Source organism: Purpureocillium lilacinum (assembly GCF_023168085.1).
Source record: "Purpureocillium lilacinum CBS 284.36 DNA, scaffold_2, whole genome shotgun sequence".
Taxonomy (NCBI): Eukaryota; Fungi; Ascomycota; class Sordariomycetes; order Hypocreales; family Ophiocordycipitaceae; genus Purpureocillium; species Purpureocillium lilacinum.
In genome coordinates this window covers 3692682-3712207 of record NW_027072112.1, presented here as the reverse complement: position 1 = coordinate 3712207, position 19526 = coordinate 3692682, and the positions used below count along the sequence as shown (strand labels likewise).

Here is a 19526-nt window from a genome sequence, read left to right as displayed (position 1 = left end):
CGGCGCGGGTGTCGAATTGACGATGTTGATGTTGCAGGTTGATGCAGGAGGGGAAGTCGGCGGCGTGTCCGCTTGGGGGGTCGGAGCTCTCCAGCCACAAGGCGGGCAGCTCAGCCGTGGTGAGCCCGGGAGGTGGGTGGTGCACACCACGACACCCTCCGCCGCAGTAGTTCCCGTCACCCAAGCGCGGATCCGCCCCGCCCCGCCCCGATCAGCCTCACCCGCCGCGGGTGCCGTGTCCACACCTCAGCTGCCGTGACCTCGGTCCTTCATCTGAGCCTCTCCATCTTTCATCTACGATACTTATGCAACAATTACACTTCAATGCACGAGGGGATAGACACGCAGGACAAGTGCTTCGTACCAGTGCCATTCTTCATTCGATTTCTAGCCTGCTCACTCACCCACGCCACTTCGCCCTGAGGTGGACGTCGCGAGTTGCTAGGCAATCTGGGAGCCTGTTCGCAGCCTCTCCCAGCATATCCCTCCAATCGTAGAAGCCATCATCTCCCTGACATGATCCAACAAGGTCCATCCCTCTCGAGCCGGGTCCTAATTCCTCCAGCCCGTGGAAGGCCCCCGAATGCAGAAAAGGAAATGGTATCATCGACGTGTTATCGGCCCTCTATCCTTGAACCTTGAGCAAAAGCAAACCAGCAGCCCTGCCGTACATGTATTCCAACTCATAATTCCACATGATTAAGCTGTCCGTCCGTCTCTATGCCATGACAAAACGTAATGCGGATCGAAAAGAAAAGAAAAAGCTAGGCGTACAAGCAATGCACAGGTACGACGTGAACCTCGTCCAGGGTCCAGTCGACTTGGAAGCAGTAGCCCTTACGTCGCAGTCTGGATCCCGAGGGCGGACCCAGGCCGGGACATGGAGGACAAACTAAGCGGTGTGTTGGTTGCCAGCTCGTCGACGAGACGGCGCAACACCCTCTGATGTCCGTTGAGGGCCCGTAGGCACGACTCGCAGATGCGGAGGTGGCAGAAAGTGCACACCCACCGGTCTTCCGAGTCAGCCTTGTCGCAAGTCTGGCAGGTGAGTGGATAGTGGCGGTTGCTCCGGCGGTTCATGGACCGGTGGCTCTGGTAGCAGCCAAAGTGTGACTCTTGGAGCGGTCGCGCCGGGATGACAGCTCCGGGCTCCAACGGCTTGGCCTTTTGGGTGGGAAAATACGCCACCTTGGGGTCAAACTCGCGCGTAATCTTCATTTCCGGGTACAGCGTCCCGTCTCGGCCTCGGTAGAGGGGTCCTTGCGTGTCCGAGAGCACGATTCTCGGGTCACCGTCACCCGCGGAACGGCGCAGCGGCTCGACCGACTTCTGCCAGTTTTGCTTCGTCGAGGAGGTGCGCGGCGGGAACTTGGTCGACTCGGCCGACTCCCGTGTGCGACTGGAGGCACCGTCAGTAGCGGGGCTTGCCCTGCGGCTGCCAGCGGGAGACTGCGCGCTGCTGTTGAGCTCCTGGAGGCTCGCGGTTCCGTGAATGCTCGGGGCAGAAGGTGTCAGTCCCGTCCGCGCGGACTGAGTCGGCAGCTGTGGAGGGAGCGCCTTGGTGGAGTCAGCCGGGAGAGACACTGGCGAAGGCGACGAGGATGCGGGGGACGCAGGTGAGACAAAAGTGTCGGTGGCGGCAGGTGCAGACTTGACGTCTTCCTTGTGGTACTCGGGAGTGGGCGGTCGCAGGGCGGCCAGCCTGGGGCCATTCTGGTCCCTCTTAGAGGCGCCATTCGCGGCATCCTTGTCGGGCGAGGAGGAGCTGGGCTTGCGAAGTCGGTGCTGCTGCTTCTGAAGAGAGCCCTTGATGCGGTTAAGCTTGGACTCCCCGTTGCCCATGGCTTGAGATGCGGCTACCTGGTCGTGGTGCTGGGTCTGCTGGGTGTCTTGGGTCTGCTGCTTGTGCAGCTTGGCCGCAGGCCGCACGTTCCGGCCAGGCAAACCGATGACGGCAGAGGGCCGCGGCGGTGAGACGCGTGAGGGCGATGACGAGGGAGAAGTGACGGCCCGAATGGTGTCCTGAGAGGACTTGGGCTGCTCACCAGGCCCGGAGCCTGCCGAGGACGTGTCGACTGCAGCAGGAGGCTGGGGGAGGGGAGCCGTCGCGGCAGTCGAGCCGTGGCTGTGATCGAGCTTAAGCCCAGGAAGCTCGCGGCTGGCTTCGCTCTTGTGGGGGCGGCGGCGCCAGAGCTCGGTCCGAGGCGGCGAGGGCGTCGGGAGGTCCGACGACGCCGGCTGCGGTGGCTTGGATGCCGCCGAGTTGGGAGTGGTAGCAGCGGCGGCAGAAGAAGGAGGAAAGGCGTTGGGCGACGGTGGTGGGCGTTGCGGCAATGCTTTTTCGTCCTTGGACGGCGGAGGAGGCGGAGGAAGGACTCGGTCGCGCTGGGGGGAGTGCTGGCGGGCGGCAGTGGCTACCGAGCCACCAGCAGCTGCAAGTCCAGTGCTGCCGGGGGCGCCGTTGGTGCTGGTGCTGGTGCCGGTGCTGGTGCTGCCACTGCCGTTGCCACGGTTGGTGCCGCTGCTGGTACCGTTGCCACTGCCGTGGCCGATGCTCGCAGGCTGCTTGACAATGCTTGCGTCAGTGCCGGTGCCGGCAGCGCCGCCCACCTGCACGGCAGCGCCAATGCCGTTGGCTTGGGCACGGTCGCTTTTGCTTTTGTTGCTGCTGCTGCTGCTTGTGGCGGCGGCGGCGGCGGCGGCGCTGGGGCCAGTCACGGGCGTTTCAGCTGCTGCGGACATCCCTGCGTGCCCGGGCGGCGCTGGGAACTGGAACCCACTGCCGGGCGGTGACGTGGGCACAGCAGCGGGCCAGGCTCCCGGCACCTTGGATTCATGCGGGCCGCCGTTGGCGTTGGCAGCAGTGTTGCTCCCCGCGGGAGGCTGCAGCAGTTCCGGCTCCCGCGAATACGCCGATAACAGGCTCGAGATGGAGTCGGTGGGCGAGGGCTGCGCCGGGTCCAGAGGCGACGCGGCCGTGGGGTGCAGACCGCTGTTGCTGTTGCCGTTGCCGTTGGTGTAGCCGTTGCCGTTGCTGCTGGTTGTGCCGGCGCTCGTATTCGTCGTGCTCGTGCTCGTCCTGGCCACGGTGACGGTGCTGGCGCTCGCGTTGCTGGTGGTGCGCGCGCTGGTGCGAGTGGTGCTGATGCTGCTGGTGCTCGCCTTGGGCGTCACCTTCTTTGTGCCGGCGCCGGGGCCACCGCTGCCGACAGGTCGCCTGGGGATCGCCATGGCGGTCGCTGGCGGCGAGGTGGTGTGCGACGACAACGACGACGACGACGGGGTGCCGGGGCTCGTGTTGCTGGCGGTCGGACTTCGCAGCACGCGGGCGGCGGCCTTTGGGGGCGGCGCGGGGGGCAGGCTCGAGGCGCTCGGCGACGAGCTGACGGGCTTTCTCGCGATGACGCTCTTTGTGCTCTTGATGGTCTTTATGCTCCTTGCGTCATCGTCGTCGCGGTGTTCGTTGGTGTCCGAGGGCGGCGGTGGAGGGGCCGGGGGCAGGTCTGGGAGGTCCTTGGGGAGCGGCCGCGGGGCGGCGAAGTCGCGGAGCGGGAGATTGAGAGGGACGGAAGGCAATGCCTTTGAGAAGCGCGAGCGGCCGGTTATTGTAGTAGACGGCGCCTGGAGGGATGAACCCGAGCCCGCGGCGTTGTGTCGTTGATGGAGCATGCTGGATGGAGGGTCCCGGTGTGGCGCCCTGGCGCTCCTGGCAGACTCACACGCAAACGGACGAGCCGGACGGGGGGTAGCGCAGCGCAACGCAGCGCGCAGCGCTCAGACAGGCCGCTACCAGCGACGGGCCTGGCCTGGCCTGATGGTTCGACTGTCTGCCTGCCTGTCCCTGCAGTCGAGAAGCGAATGTGAGGCGAAGCGACAGGACGAAACGACGCGACCCCGGCGGTGAGGGAAACTGCTACCGTCTGAGGCAGCCCGTTTTTGTCGCTGGGTTTTTGCCGGAGGAGAGGGGGCGGCCGAGGAGGAAAGGATGGATGGATGGGTTCCAGATTGAGTTGAGGAAGAGGGAGGGCGGGGGCAGCGGCCGAGGAGTAGTGACTTGGGTAGCGCTTGGTATGAGGATCAGGAGGGCAGCGACCCCGTGGCGTGTCGTGTGTCTTGGTGGATGGGCTGCGGGCTGCGCTGCTACTGCTGCTACTCTACAGCAAGGCGGCGCCCGGAGCGGTAGGTAAGTTTAGGCACAGCACGTCCAGAGTACGCGCCCTGCGAATGCGCTCGTACTCGTACGTATGTGCCTCGTCCTCGAACGGCGTACGTGTACAGACACGATGGCGCGAGGATCACCGGCTGGCCGACGGGATTGACGAGACGAGACGACAGCGGCGGCGGCGGAGCAAGCAAAAAAGACGATCATGAGTCTGGGCATCCCGGCAAAAGAGACGCATGCATGACGCGCCCTCGATTACGGACTACAGCAGTGGGCATGAACACGACACGACACGCGCGATGGGGGGGGGTCCATTCGATGCTGCGGATGGGACGGGACGGGACTGGAATACGACCGGGATGGGCGTCGTGCGGCGACGAATTGGCGATGCAAGTGGCTGACGATGACGGAGTGCGGACGGGGGGGTTGGTCGTGTTGCCATGTTTTAGGAGCACCACTCCGAGACAGCCCCTGTCCGTTCCTCTGTGGCTCGCTCGCTCGTGAGTGTGAGTGTTTGTGTGTGTTCCCTCTCCTCATCCAAATTTTTCCTTGTTCCTGCTCTCCGACCAGCTCCTCTCCTCCATGCCTGTCTGCCAAGTTTTCCGTGACGGGGGGCCGGGGGGCGGGCGCGCGTCAGAAGTGGGCGCGGCGGATGCGGCGCACACTCCTGGCTCATTTTCAGTGGTGTAGCCTGCCAATACCAAATGCCAATGCCATGAACGCCTTGCCTGCCTGGCAAGCCTGGCAAGCCTGGCATTGTGCTGCGTGGCTGAAGAACAAGACACCCCCCCAGGGCGGTCCTGGATTCCACCCAGGGGGACGCGTCTTAACCGTCCTCGGCATGGCAGCATCGGCGGGTGAGACACCGGTGGTGCCCGATGAAGATGGGGCAGTGGGCGGCTCCAAATTTGCCAACCGAAGTACGTAGCTGCTGCTGCTGCTGCTCTTTTTTTCTTTGGTTCTTGGGCCGTGATCTCGATCATGATTACTGACGACGGGATTATCCATGTTGAAACGGTGCTTCTTCGAGGCACCAAGGGCAAGGGACCACCATGTGATGAAGAATCCTTTTCCTTCTTCTTTTTGCAAGATCAAACGGCCATGCTTGCAACAATGGCCTCACTCTCCCACTGTCCCTCCCTCTGTCTCCCCCTTGTGCTGACCCATCTCCACACCGCTGCAGCGGGAAGCTCGGTGCCTGGTGATCGCCATCGCCTCGCCCCCCAAGAGGAACAAGGTTCCGTAGCGTGTCCCGTCTCCAGCTTGGCAGGGGCTGCTGGGTGGCAGTCGCAGTCAAGGCAGTGGAGGGAGTTATCGGGGGGAACGCGTTTTCCCTCCTCCACCGGGCTCGTACGCTGGAACTAATTATATCTCCCCTGCCTTCATGCTGTACTGTACATACTACCTACGTAGCCATCCGCCTCCGGCGACGCACAGAGCCGATCGAGCCGCACGGCCATGACTCTGCCCCCCTCTCCCGTCACCGGTTCCCCAAGAATCGGCCCATATCGCGCGCGCGCGCGCACGAGACTCAGGTGCGCCGCCAACAAAGGGCGCGGCCAGGCCTGACGGGAAAGAAAGAAAAAAGGCCGGTTGGTGGCTGATGAGGGGGGGAGCCCGCGAACGTGTCTCAGGTCCCCAGGTGCCCTAAGATAGTATCGCCGGAAGCGTCCAGCAGGCCCTCGGGTCCTCCCCCAAACCCGTCCCCCCCCAGAATCTGAACCCCTCGGGAAAAGAAAGAAAGAGGTCGCGCCAGCCGTGGCGCAGGTTGCGCGCGCATTCCAGCGGGTGTGCCGGGCGCGCGCGCCTGGCCGGCCGCATGCGAGCAGTCGCGCGAGGACACATGCGGTCGCGTTGGAGGGACAAACGGCGCGAGGCACCTAAGGGACTCGGACCCTGCAGGTGCGCAAGCCAGCGAGCCAGAGCACCACGCGGAGCGTTGACTCGCACGGCAGTGCTGCAAGTACTGCAATTACTCGGGTACTGTACAGTACTGTACAGGGCGGAGCAATACTGCCCGTACTGGGCAGCCGGTTTGTAAGCGGCGAGTGCCGTGCGACCCGCGGCCTTTGTAAGGTTGACAGACCCGAGGCTCACACCAGCGGCTCCATTGGCAGGGCAGAGTAAATGGCGCGTATGCCTCGCATTCGCTTCCCCGTTTCCAGGTTTATGTCATGCCTCGACCGGCCCTCCCATCTTCGACATGTCAACACAGGCATCCGTCGTCACGGTCGGCGTGCCTCGACATGTGCAACCACCGAAGCATGTCCTGGCCCTGACGGTACCTACACGGCTGGCGCCGCCGGGTCGGGTCGGGCGCCCGGGGGGGGGGGGGGCTGCTTCTGACGCCGCGCCCCCACTATTTTCATGTCAGGAACACCCGCCGCCGCCGCCGAAGCGCCCGCTGCGCCATGCAATGCGCGGCAGGAGCTTGTGTGCAGCCGGCAACGCTCACGCTTCCGGCAGGGGAGCGTTCGATCTGGCGTTGCACCAACAAAAAAAAACCGCTCCTGCAGAAGAAGTGTGCCTCCGCGCCTGCATTCAACGTCTTGATCTGATTGTGCATCATCTCTCGGCGGGGCATGGCGGGCATGAGAGTCTTTCGGCACTCCCGGTTTCGAGGCGCAGATCGCGCACCGCTTTTGCTCCTCCTTACCGCGGTCTGATGTACTATGTAAAGGGTTGGACGGCGGCGCATCACGTCACACGTCTGATCTGCCGGGCCGCCGCATGTTGACGCATATTTTATGCCCATGCCTGATTACTTTGCTGCAGTCTACGCATTGCCCGGCGTGCGTAGACGTCTATCAAAGTCCGTGGAGCCTCGGCAACCGCATCTCAACCCCAGGCAATCTCCGAAAACCGCCTTCGCGCCCCGACTCCGCCCATGGTCCGTATTCCGGAGTAACTGCAGGCTCGGCATTCATGCACGCAAGCAACGTAATAAGACAGCCACGCCCGATAGCAAGGCCAATGCTGTACACACAAGTATCGGCGGTCGTATTCGTGGGATGGCGGCGCCGACAGCAAACAATGGGCAACAGCGGACAATGGGGACAGAGGCAGAGGCGGGCCGGGCTGGAAAAGCCCCTCCCGGCGGGTGTGCCTCGCAGCCATGCGGGGAAAACGCCCGCCCGTCCGCCCGCCACCCCGGGGAGGGCCGCCCCAGACGGAGATTGTGCGGAATTGCTTGCAGGCGACCCCGCGTGGCCGCCCGCGCCTTTTGTGTAACGACACCAAGGCGATAACTTCGTGGGGTTCATGAACTGGTGGAGGTTCCATGTCTTGCACAGTCCGACGCAATTAACGTGTCAGTCCGGATCACCACTGTAGCCACGAGGCTCTGCGATTCCCGGCTTCTGTTATCAGCATGTCCGGCGCCGCCGCCCGTCTCGCCCCGGACGCCCTGCCCGCGACCGTGATCCCCACCCCCACGGAGACGTCGCCTCTGCTCGGGCACGGCCACCTGCCGAATGGCAATGGCGATGCCGTCGACAATGATGGCCAAGTCGAGGCCGGCGACGGTGCCAATGGCCCGCCCAAGGATCCTCCCCGGGACGGGAACCCCGCCATGGCCAAGAAGATGCACCTCTTTCTCCCCGCCGTTGGGATAGGGGTAGGCACATTCCTCTTCCCCGTCCGCTCCCTACGTATCATAGCTCTGCGCAAGTCTGCTGACTCGAGTCATTGTCACTTATAGCTCTTCCTCGTCGCCATCGACCAGCTCCTCACCGTGGCCACCTACGCCAAGATTGGCAATGAGCTCAACTCCCTCAACAACATCAGCTGGATCGCCACGTCGTGAGCCCCCCCCCGGGCCTGCCTGCTCCTCCCCGCCGTGATAAGCCTCAGCCGCCCCCGCTCACATTGAACTCTTCCGATCCAGGTACTTCCTCACCCTCACCAGCTTCCAGCCCCTGTACGGCAAGCTCAGCGACATCTTTGGCCGCAAGGAGTGCCTCCTCTTCGCCTATGCCGTCTTCGCCGTCGGCTGCGTCGGCTGCGGCCTCGCCCGGGACATGGTCCAGCTGTGCGTCTCGCGCGCCGTGGCCGGCATCGGCGGCGGGGGCATGAACGCCGTCGTCTCCATCCTCCTCTCCGACATTGTGCCCCTGAGAGAGCGCGGCATCTGGCAGGGCTATCTGAACATCATCTTTGCTGCTGGTACATCCACCGGGGCGCCTCTCGGTGGCTTCTTGGCGGATTCTATTGGCTGGCGCTGGTGAGTTTCATTCATCTCCTTACTAGCAACGTCGTCGGCGGTGATCAGATGAATGATCCTGTTTGTCCTGTGCTTGAATCGGAGCTGTTCTTCCGCCTAGCCAGCCAGTTTGGACAACAGGCTCATGCTAATGACCTCCATAGGTCCTTCCTCGCCCAAGCACCCCTCTGCACCATCGCCTGGCTGGCCGTCTACTTCGTCCTCGACGTCCCGCGTCCCGACCAATCCCACTGGCTCCAAAAGATCCGCAAAGTCGACTTCCTCGGCGCCCTCGTCCTCGTCCTCGCCGTCGTCGCCCTCCTCGTCGGCCTCGACTCCGGCTCCAACCTCGGCTGGTCGCACCTCATCACCGTCCTCTCCCTCGCCCTCGCGCCCCTCCTCTTCGCCCTCTTCGTCCTCATCGAGGTCCGCTTCGCCACGCACCCCTTCGCCCCCGGCCACATCATCTTTGACAGGGGCCTCATCGCCTGCTACCTTGCCAACTTCTTCGGCATGGCCGGCCAGTTCGGCCTCCTCTTCTTCCTGCCGCTGTACTTCCAGGCCGTCGAGTCGTATAGCGCGACCGTCAGTGGCTCGCTCCTCGTGCCGGCCATGGTCGCTGGCGTGTTGGCCTCCATCGGGGGCGGTTGGGTGATTAAGCGGACGGGCAAGTTCTATGCCATCACGATTGCTGGCTATGGCCTGCAGGCGCTCGGTATCTTGCCTCTCGCGGTCGCGCTTTGGTACAAGGCGACTGTTGGCGAAGTCACCTCTCTGATGATGAGCGCCTTTGGCAGCGGCTCAGGTACGGCCAGGCCCTGCAATCTCATGTGTCCTGTATGAGACTCGCTAACGCTCGCAGGCATCACCACAACCCTCATAGGCCTCCTCGCCAACGCCTCCACAGAGGATACGGCCGTCGTCGTCGCCTGCTCCTACTTGTTCCGCTCGCTCGGCTCCAGCATCGGCATATCCATCAGCTCGGCGGTCCTGCAGCAGGTTTTGCGGACCCAGCTGGCAGCCCGGCTGCCCAACGGCGACGAGGCGCGCCGTATTGAAGAGCATGTTCGCCAAAATATTGACTACATTCGTGACCTGCCCCCGCGGATTGCAGAGCAAGTCCGCAGCAGCTACCAGATTGCCACTCTGGGGGCCTTTGTTCCGACCCTTGTCTTCTCCAGTGTCGCCTTCTTGGTGACGTTCTGGGTGAGGGAGAAGTCACTCAAGAGATGACACATCCATTTCAGTGGTGGAATACTCGAGTCGTTTCATCATCTATCATTGACAGTGGGCCAGTAATGTACACGGCCCAATGATGCACATCGCTTACGCCTTGTATGTGAAGCCGACATGTGATATACCTTCGCTCGCCCGCCCGTATACGTGACCTAATAATTCCAAGTTTCCGTTTATGAATGTCCTTGAGGCCTCTCCAGCGGCTCCAAGCCGAATATATTATCCGGCTTTCGTGAACCATTGCTTTCGGACTCTGTATTGCCTTCGCCAAACAAGAACGCATTGCGCTCGCGGCTGGCATTGTTGGACGACCTTTTCTTGTGCTGAAGTTGCGGAGATCTGCCTGCTGCTGGGATGGCCCGAGCTGGCACAGACTCATCTGGTTCCAACATCCATGAAAAGGACGACTGAGCAAGCGTCGAGCGTGTCGGAATAGCTGCCGGTCGTGTAAGTGCTGCTACTTTGCTGATAGGCTCTGGCTTGGCAGCAAGAGATCCTTCTGGAACAGAAGATTCCGAAGCTTCGTCCTCCGGCAGCTGCGTCGTGCTGCCCTGCGCCGCGTTTGAGTCTGTCGCATCGTGAGCCTTCTGTGGTCCTGGCGTGGACTCGGTGCTCCCTGGCTCGGCATCAATCTCGGACTCTGACGTCTGCAGGGCAGGTCCAGTAGTCTTTGGTTGCGCAGCATCGTCCTGTGCTTCCGGTTCCTTGGCTGTCCCGGCGTTGAAGCTAGGAACCTCCATGGATGGATCTTCTAGGTATACCTGAACGAACTGAATCTTAGCAGCCACGACCTCGAGCAGCTCTTGGCTCTTGTCTTTGGCCTCCACGCCCGACAGTGACATAGCCTTGAGATCAGTCACAGCCTCGTTCAGAAGGTTTGCCAGCTGTTTGTTCCTCCCCTCCATGGCAGCAAGGGCCTTGGCGGCGCCATGCTCGCTAAGAACCTGCCGTGGCGTGCGTTGGACTTGCCGTGACTCGTTAAAACTCTGCACGTTGCGCCGAATTTCTACCATTGCATCTCTGACGGCCTGGTTGATACCGAGCTTCTCGCCTCGCTCCAGCACCCCTTTGGCGCCTTTTGCGGCACCTTGAAACAGGGACTCAACCCCTCCCTGTTGTTGAATGAATCTGGACGGCGACGGCAGTGAGGGTCTTGAACTGGGCCTTCTCTGGCCAGCGAAGCCCGGCCTCTGAGAATTGGCTGTGCTCATCGGTGGCCGCAGTGATTTCTCAGAGAGATCTGGCACTCGTCCCGTGTATTTTTGTATCAAAACAGCTCCTCCCGCCGCTGTCATGTGTTTGCGAAGATACACAGCATCGTCCACAAACGTGTGTGGCCCATGCGGCTGTTCGGGTGGGGGGTACTTTAACAGAAGCTGAAGGCAAACTGAATAATCGGCCTCCAATACTGGCGTTTGTTAGTCGCCGAAAGCCACAGAAGGGAACTGGTTCTTACATTGCCATCGAATTCGGACGAGCATAGCACAGCAGATGAGATCTATCAGGTCGAGGGATGGATCTATGGCGAACAGGGTGTCCCACAAAACGAGGAACTGGTCAAAGGGAAACTCTCTGCTGAAGAGCAGTCGAATCCATCGGCTGGATGACCTGTCAGATATCGCAGGAAGATTGCCGCGACCGATCAAGGCAACGAGAACTCACATAAGAAATATTTGAGGAAGGATTTCTATGTTTTGCAGATGATTGGCAAGCTCTTGATCAACCTTTTGCAGGCAAACCTCGTGGATGTGTTTGCTCCGTTCGACAATGGCAGATCGCTGCTCCACGTAACCATTCTTCGATGCGCCCGTTGCAGAATCTGGTGCATCCTTGACCTCGTAGAACGCCTGCGCGCTCTCCATGAGGCGCGAAAACAGAGTGTATGCGTCATGCTCCACAAAGGCGGCGTCGAGAAGGTCAAGCATTTCCTCATCGGAAGTCTCTGGGGTGATGGCAGATCGACTGACGGCATCCTGTTGAACGACGTGAACAATTGGCGCCAGCAACTCGTGCATTCCCTGACGGTAGCCACCCCGATCTGGATTGACTTTGCAGTAGACAAAGAGGATGTCTAGAATCATGGACTGCATCCTATCATGGTGATAGTCGGCGTCGTCGGGAAGACGCTGGACATCTTGACGGATCTCTGACCGGATTATCTCGTCTTGGCGCACAGTATTCCAAGGCGACTGCGACCATTCATCAGCAAACTGAGCCGCTGCCAAGGTAAAGAGAGGCGATGACGGCTCACATCGGGATCATCAGCCAAGGGATCGATGCTGAGTTCGGCCAGTGCCTCGGGGTGCTCAATGAAGCGCAGCAGATGCGCCCTACGATCAGCATAGTCCGTCCTACCCTCCTGGACAACCGTTTTCCAAGCCGCGGGTGTTTCATCGTCGCCTGATAATAATAAGATCTGTGACCGTGCGAGTGAATTGTCAGCAGGCGCGATGCAGGCGTTGTGTCTCCGCCCAGGGCATGCGGCCACAAACCTTCCAGCATACCGAGCGACAGCCAGACAGACACGGGCTCGACGGGCCGTTGTTCCTGACAGCGCGCTGCAGGCCGGCGGTGTCGCCGCTGAGGCTTGCCGTAGCTTGCCATCTTGCTCTAGAAAGTCGGGACGTGAGCATGAGTCCACGACTCCGGCGCGGCCTCGCCGGTTCCAATTCGTGGGGTGGCCTAGACTCGGTCTCAGACTCACCGGGATTCCTCAAGGGACCGCATGCTGGCCGGGTGCGAGCCCACTGCCCGCCTGAGGGAGAGGGATGAGGTGCAGTTGAGATGTAGGCTGCATATACGGCGTCACGGCGTCACGGCGTGCGAGGGCCAAGGTAAGGTAGGGTAGGGGAGGAACAGCAGCAACGGGCTGTCAGTCGCGGAGCGGGAACAAGGGACGCACGTCATGGTGGTGGTGGGCTGCGCCTGCCGGGGGAAGGCCCAGCGACAGTGGGAGCCATGGCAGTGGAGGCTGTCTTGGCCCCGCCCCGCCTATCAGACGATGATTCCTCCACCAACTGCTCCCAGCACTGGGCTGCACCAAGTGAATGCCTGCCCGCCTGCAGCCATCTCACTCCAGCAACTCGCCCCTGCGTGGACTGTGGCTCCTCACCTATCCTCAACCTCAACCTCAACCTCCCGTGCTGCCACTCACCACCGAACCGCTCGCTACCACTGCCGCCGCCGCTCACGCTCATGTTCGCATTCCCCTGACACGTCGGCGGCCGTACTTGCCAGAGGCGAAAGAAAGGATGTCGGCAGACCTCTTTGCCGAGTTCAACAGCCTCGCGCAGTCTTCGCCTCCGGCCTCGCAACAGCGTTCGCCGAGCAGTGAAGATCAGCCTTTAACCTCGCAGGCCCAGCCTCAGGACCCCTTCGCCGGCGCTGGCGCCGCGCCGGCTAGTGAACCCCCGCTGTTTACGTCTCATCCCCCTACACAGCAATGGCCGTCGTCCGGGTCTCAGGCATTTGGCCCCAGCATCTGGGGCTCCGCCAACCAACCGGCACAACCGGCGCATGGAGAACGTGGCCAAGGTCAGGATGAGGATGAAGACGGATGGGGGGATTTCGAGGTCGCAGCCCCGACAGCGGCACAGGCCTCATCAGAATACCCCGAGGCCCAGAATTCCACCTCGAGAGCGCAAGGGGCTACGCCAGTCCCGAGAATGGTACGGGTGCCCACCATCGACCTCATGACAAACAAGTTGGTCGATGTTGGGCCGTCATTTCACTTAAGCCAGGGAACCTCTGGCTCACAAATTCAACCCAGACCGCCTCGAGCCGTGTCGGACCCCAGCGATCCAAACGTACTTTTTGACGTTGATGACTTCGAGCTCCAAGGGGGGGAAGGCGACGCGGAGGACGGCGATGGTGATGACTTCGGCGACTTTGAGACGAGTACCCAGCCCCCGCCGCAGCCAAGACCGCCGCCGGTTCCAACTTCTGCTATCTCTGCATCCATGGATCTTCTCGGGCTCGACGACTTGCCGCAATCGAACACGACAGGGGCCACCCACAAACAGCCCCCTAGTAAATCACCAGGACCATTGAGCTTTGGGGCTTCAACGTCCACTCGGACCACTGCACCAAAGTCTCCGTCCTTTCAAGACAGGAATCCGTTCCCTGATCTCACAGTCAAGACTTCATCAGCGGCGAGGGCCCGCAGTAATGATCAGCCCGACTCAGCCGTCACACCCTGGCCTACAGCTGGACGTGCAGCCAGCAAAGCACCAGCAGCAAAGTCAAAGGAGGACGACGACGAATGGGCAGCATGGGACGACATGCCCGCGCCATCTCCCGACGCCGGGAACGGCGTTCACAGCTCAGACCTTGCTGATAATTGGCAATGGGGAGCCGACGAGGCGACCGGTCCTTCATCAGTGGCTCAGAACGACTCGACTCCGCCTCCGATCAACGTGCCTCCGCCGTCTGTCATTCTCTCGGCATTCCCCGACCTGTTCCGCTCGGGAGATTCGCTTTTCAAGCCTATCGGTCAAAGCACCAAGATAAAGCAAGAGGTCTTGTCGAACCCAAGAGCTGTACAGTTTCTGCAAGGATACGTTGCCCTTGGTGCGACTGCTGCGAGGGTGATGGCAGGTCGGAAGCACAGGTGGCACCGAGACAAGATCCTGGCCAAAAGCATGTCAATTTCAGCCGCGGGTAGCAAGGGCATGAAGCTCGCAGGTATCGACAAGACCCAATCAGCGCGAGAGGATCGCGAGGCGGCCGATGTTGTCGCCGCCTGGCGCGAACACGTCGGGCGACTACGGTCAGCCGTCGCCACGGCAAACTCGAGCGGCAAGGCAAGCTTGAAGGTGCCCGAGTTGAGCGAGACCATGCAGGTCCAGACGGCCAAGGTGGTACCGACGGCGCCCAAGCCTTGCATCATCTGTGGCCTCAAGAGAGAGGAGAGGGTGACAAAGGTGGACTTTGACGTCGAGGACAGCTTCGGAGAATGGTGGGTAGAGCACTGGGGGCACCGGGCTTGCAAGAATTTCTGGGTCGAGCACGAGCAACGGCTGCGTCAACGGTGATGTTAGCTCCGCGCAGAAGCGACGGCAGCTCACCTTGGCCGCGGGGTCATTGTGTAACGCGGGCAGCTCATGTGCTGTGAGCTGTGAGACTTAGACGCAGCATCCCTCGACAAGACATGGACGCGGCTTGCGAAGAAACGCCTGGGGGTCAGAACTCCATAGTCGACAGGTTACGACCACTTTTGAATCACCGCTCGGATACTGCCTTGTTGACAAACCCTCGCAACAAGTCACCATGACGAATCCGAGGGCGCAAATACTGACGTGAAGCTCTATGCCAGAAGAGTTCTCTGTCAAGCAACGCATGGTTGCATCACGTCGATGTGGAACCTCATATGTCGAGTTTCACAGCATGAAGCGGCCGGCCTGCGGGCCAGGTATTGGGAGAGACGCGGGCGCCATCCAGAGGCAAATAACAGCTGCAGCTTGTGGCCCAATGCCAGACGCGATGTGTCGCGCAGCTGGTGGTTTTGGACCCTGTTTGCGTCCGCCTTGCCGACTCAACGCAAGAAGGATGATAAGCGGCGGGCTCGATTTGCGGGTAACACGGGAGTCACCGGCCAAGGCAGCATGTCTGTCTGCAGAGGCCTGCGTCCAGCTTGGAAACGGAAATGGAGTCGAGCGGGGCCGCGCGTCGGCTGGGCGGGACGAGGGTGATGACAAGAAAGCTGGACAGGCTCCTTGTGCTACGATGGCCAGATGAGCAGCCGTCTGGGGGTTACGTGGATGTACGGGATGAGATGTTTACCGCTCCAGGGGCGAGCAGGCGTGATCTGTATTTAAAGTGGTGCTGGGCTGCTCATGGCCTAGGTGAGCATACTTATAGGCAGTGCGAACACCAGGCAAGACCATGTCTACTCGACAAGTCGCAACACTCGCGTCACGACGGAGCTTTCTGGGAGCTCCCTGCGGGAGTCATGCGAGTGCTGTGGGTCCGTTCCTGCTCTTGTATCGACCGCGTCCTTCGTACCACCAGCAATCAATGAAGGATGGCAGTTGTTGTTTGACGCCACCACGCCGTGACCGGATTACCACACTCTGCATGTCCCGCATGATTGTTCGTGCGCAGTGCTTCGTATCGCCCCAATAGATCGAGTTCATGTAGACGAGAGGCCTGCTGGGACGACAGAGGGGTTCCCTGTTCGCTCTCAAAGCTGAGTGTGTGAGAGCCACGCTCGCCAAGCTGCCGTGACTTGCAAACGACGGTGGACGACCCCAAGACGGGGCGGGCCTGTGGCAGGGTGTGTCGAGCAAAACCATAATGATTGTCGAGGTAGCCCGAGCAGGGTGATGCGGTGTCGCATTCCAAGTGCGTACGAGGTAGGCAGTCCGTTCCTCCTCATCAGCGGCACAGGTTGGGGAGCGCGCCCGCTCTCGGCTGAAGCTTGGGACAGGGAAGGGAGATGTTGAAATACCGCGCAGGCTACGAAGTACTTACATAGTAATACAAGGAGGGATTTTGGCACACAAAAGCCGGGAGGCACGGCACAGCAAAAGTGACAAGAGGCATATTCTGCGCTGGTCTGGTCGGGATGGAGGCCGCAATAAATGCAGACTCACCTCATTGCAGACCCAAATTCCAATTCCCCTCATATCTTTGGTCAGCACCTTAGGCTCCAGAAGGTGCGGTGCGGCGCGGTGCGGTGCACCTAGTGAAGATGAGAGGCGTGTGGTGCAGTATGGTGGTCCATTGCAGCCTGGTGGATGGGAAACTGTCAAGGTTCCAACCCGTCCATGCCATTGATGAAGGTTGTGCTCGCTTGACGGCTGCTCCTGCACGGTGCCGTGGGCATCAAATCCATCCCTGCAGGCGGGGGCACGGCCGCCGCTCCTCCCTCAGGTACATACCGCAGCCGTCAGGGCCCTTTCCCTAGCTGTAGGTGCCCTCAGCCGTTCCTACCGGTTCCACCGAGTTAGTGCTGTACCGTACTTCGCGCTGCCTTCCCGGTGTTGTTGCTTGTACGGCAAGTCAGGCGTCTGTCGACCTGGGCATGGGCGCCTTCGACTCTGCCTGCACCTGCAGTCGGCGCGCGGCCGGCGGAGCGGGGGTGCCACGACAGGACAGAGCCGACCCCTACCGCCAAAACCTGGCCGTGCCAGACAATGCCCTGAAGAAGTGAACCTGGATGTGAGTCGAGGTGCGGGAGGTGGGTGCCGGGGCAGCGTGGAGGGGCCTTGCGGCACATTGCCTGCGCCGGAGCTAGGGCGGACGGCCAGCCCACCGCGGGCGGGCACCCTGTGGCAGACAGCATGAGGAAGGCAGGCAGTGGGTGCGGATGAGAGTACACTGCTGTACTTGGTGGCCGGTACCTTGGTCGACTTCAATGCCTGCGGTCTTGCTCTCCACTGTCGTCGCGACTGCCCAGCACGCGGTCCCGGGGCCTCAGTGGCCCACCAAAGGCCCTTCCTCGCCGGCTGGAAGCCCGAGGCCCCGTCGTGCGGCAGGTGCACCCACCGGCGCCCACTGACACCAATGTACAAGGCGGTACCTTCCTCGACCCCCCTCCGCCGCCCGCCGCCAACCACACCACGCCTCGACACACCACACCACTGCCCTCCACCACTGGCCCCAAAAGCTCTCTCTCTTTCTTTTCCTCCAACGCCTCTCTCTCCCACTCTCTTCCACCTCCCTCACCCGCTCTCCCGTCACCACCAAACACCGACACCACCACCCGTCACCGTCACCGTCACCCCCATCCGCGTCTCCCCTCGCCTTCTCATCCTCCTCCGCCCCCGTCAGCTTTCGACTCCCCGTCCGCCAACTCTCTCCCCTCCAGTCTCGTCCCCCGCTCTTCTCCGCCCCTCAAGCACACGGCGCTCGCGACGTCTGCTACCCAACGCTCGACTCGACCCCGCCATCGCCGCGCCACGACTGTCAATCGAGCCACGCGAAAAGTAGGACCGCGCGACAGCCCGTCACCGTCCAGCACTTCTCTGCCTGCCCTTTCCCGCCGCGCAGCAGCCCTCTCTCTTCCTCAAGTTGGCAGGTCAGTCGATACCCACCGTCCTTTTCTTTGCGCTTGCACCGCTCGACACCCGCCGCTGCAACTGCCAGCAAGCTATCCTGTTTGCTCGCCCTCGGCCACTGCACGCACGTGCGACAAGGGATTTGCAAGCAATGCAGGCCCGGCCGGCCGGCGTCGATGACGATGCCCGCCATGGTTCTCCCGCAAGCTTCTCCTGTGATGCTAACTTTGCCCTTCCCAGATAACCGTCGCGCCTCGCACGTTGTCTCGCTTGCCGTTCCTCAATCTCCAAAGAACCGCCCCTTCTCTCAGCTCCCCCAAGTCACCACTACCTCTTCCTACCGCAAAGATGTCCAACTCTCAGGAAGTCCTTTCCGCCAACGGAAACGATATCGTCGATTCCATGGATCAGCTCAAGATGGAGGAGCGCCTTGGCCCTGACGGGGAGCCCGCCCCTAAGACGGACGAGGAATACGCTCAGGCCCAACTGACGCTCCGCGCCATCGTCTCCTCCAAGGAGGCTGGTGTCATCATTGGAAAAGGCGGCAAGAACGTCGCTGACCTCCGTGACGAGACTGGTGTCAAAGCCGGTGTCAGCAAGGTCGTTCAGGGCGTCCATGATCGCGTCCTCACCATCACCGGTGAATGCGACGCCATCTCCAGAGCCTACGCCATCGTTGCCCGCGCTCTCCTCGAGGGTGCCCCTGCCATGGGCATGGGCGGCATCGTCCAAAGCAACGGCACTCATCGTGTGTCCCTCCCCATGTTCCCGTCTCCAGGCTCTTTTTGGCTAACGTCCTTCTCTTACAACAGCCATCAAGCTGCTCATCTCTCACAATCAGATGGGCACCATCATCGGCAGACAGGGGCTGAAGATCAAGCACATCCAGGACGTCTCCGGCGTCCGCATGGTGGCGCAGAAGGAGATGCTGCCGCAGTCCACTGAACGCATTGTCGAAGTTCAAGGCACCCCCGAGGGCATCCAGCGCGCGGTATGGGAGATTTGCAAATGCCTCGTCGATGACTGGCAGCGCGGCACCGGCACTGTTCTGTACAACCCTGTCGTCCGCACCCAACCCGGTGCGACTGGTGGCAGTATCGGCGGTGGCAGCTCTAGCTACGGCTCCGGCAGCCGCGACTATGGCAGCCCTCGCGTCATGCGGACGGGCAACGGCGCCGACTTCAGCAACGGCGGCGTGCGGCCCTTCAACCGCCGCTCCGACTCGGACGCGGCTTCTCGGGGCCCTCCCACTCACGACGAGAATGGCGAGGAGATACAGACTCAGAACATCAGCATTCCCGCAGACATGGTTGGCTGCATCATTGGCCGTGCCGGCAGCAAGATAAGCGAGATCCGCAAAACCTCTGGAGCTCGCATCTCGATTGCCAAGGTAAGACAAGTAACTTCATTGTGCCGTGTTGGTCCTGTTGCTGATGGCCGCTGATCCAGGCACCGCACGACGAAACTGGCGAGCGCATGTTCACCATTATGGGTACGGCCAAGGCGAATGAGTCGGCCCTGTTCCTCCTGTACGAGAACCTCGAGGCCGAGAAGATGCGACGCAGCCAGCTGCCGGAGGCAGAGTAGTCCGGCCCAGCCCGACACCCTGGGGCTCACTGGCTCGTTTTGTTGCGTTGCCTGCCGCGTTACGAATGAGGTGTACTTGGATCGGACTTGGGCCGGCTCATGACCTGCGAAACGAACCAGATCTGACTTGCCGCAAGGCTCCCGTACCTCCCCAAAGGAACAGGGACAGGACGATGCGATGGCCCAAAATTAGCGCCGCGGGTACTGCCACCCGCGGCCTGCTTCGATTTCTCCTTCTTTTCATTACCTTGTTGCCCTTATTTCGTTTTCTTATCGCTTTCCGACTCGACTCTGTTCTTTGGCTGGTGGTGAACAGTCATCCTTTACGACTCTGTCTTAT

General features: G+C 61.4%; 5 protein-coding genes across 5 annotated transcripts; 3 read left to right on the top strand and 2 right to left on the bottom strand.

Moving 5' to 3' along the window:
* Window positions 1-837: 837 nt before the first annotated feature.
* PLICBS_002879 (uncharacterized protein) lies at window positions 838-3669 on the bottom strand (the record flags this gene model as incomplete). Its single annotated transcript, XM_018322590.2, has 1 exon — window positions 838-3669. The coding sequence occupies one exon, from the start codon at window positions 3667-3669 to the stop codon at window positions 838-840; it is 2832 nt and encodes a 943-aa protein (XP_018177820.2).
* A 3863-nt stretch (window positions 3670-7532) lies between these two features.
* On the top strand, window positions 7533-9596 carry PLICBS_002878 (uncharacterized protein; the record flags this gene model as incomplete). The annotated part of the gene is made up of 5 exons (XM_018322589.2): window positions 7533-7778; window positions 7863-7963; window positions 8049-8384; window positions 8528-9168; window positions 9226-9596. The coding sequence occupies 5 exons, from the start codon at window positions 7533-7535 to the stop codon at window positions 9594-9596; spliced, it is 1695 nt and encodes a 564-aa protein (XP_018177819.2).
* Window positions 9597-9772: 176 nt separating this feature from the next.
* Window positions 9773-12203, bottom strand: PLICBS_002877 (uncharacterized protein; the record flags this gene model as incomplete). The annotated part of the gene is made up of 5 exons (XM_018322588.1): window positions 9773-11007; window positions 11056-11198; window positions 11262-11788; window positions 11851-11999; window positions 12092-12203. The coding sequence occupies 5 exons, from the start codon at window positions 12201-12203 to the stop codon at window positions 9773-9775; spliced, it is 2166 nt and encodes a 721-aa protein (XP_018177818.1).
* Window positions 12204-12850: 647 nt separating this feature from the next.
* Window positions 12851-14632, top strand: PLICBS_002876 (uncharacterized protein; the record flags this gene model as incomplete). Its single annotated transcript, XM_065600099.1, has 1 exon — window positions 12851-14632. The coding sequence occupies one exon, from the start codon at window positions 12851-12853 to the stop codon at window positions 14630-14632; it is 1782 nt and encodes a 593-aa protein (XP_065456171.1).
* Window positions 14633-17947: 3315 nt separating this feature from the next.
* PLICBS_002875 (RNA binding protein, heterogenous nuclear RNP-K like protein) lies at window positions 17948-19186 on the top strand (the record flags this gene model as incomplete). The annotated part of the gene is made up of 3 exons (XM_018322586.1): window positions 17948-18347; window positions 18412-18989; window positions 19049-19186. The coding sequence occupies 3 exons, from the start codon at window positions 17948-17950 to the stop codon at window positions 19184-19186; spliced, it is 1116 nt and encodes a 371-aa protein (XP_018177816.1).
* Between the last annotated feature and the right edge of the window lie 340 nt (window positions 19187-19526).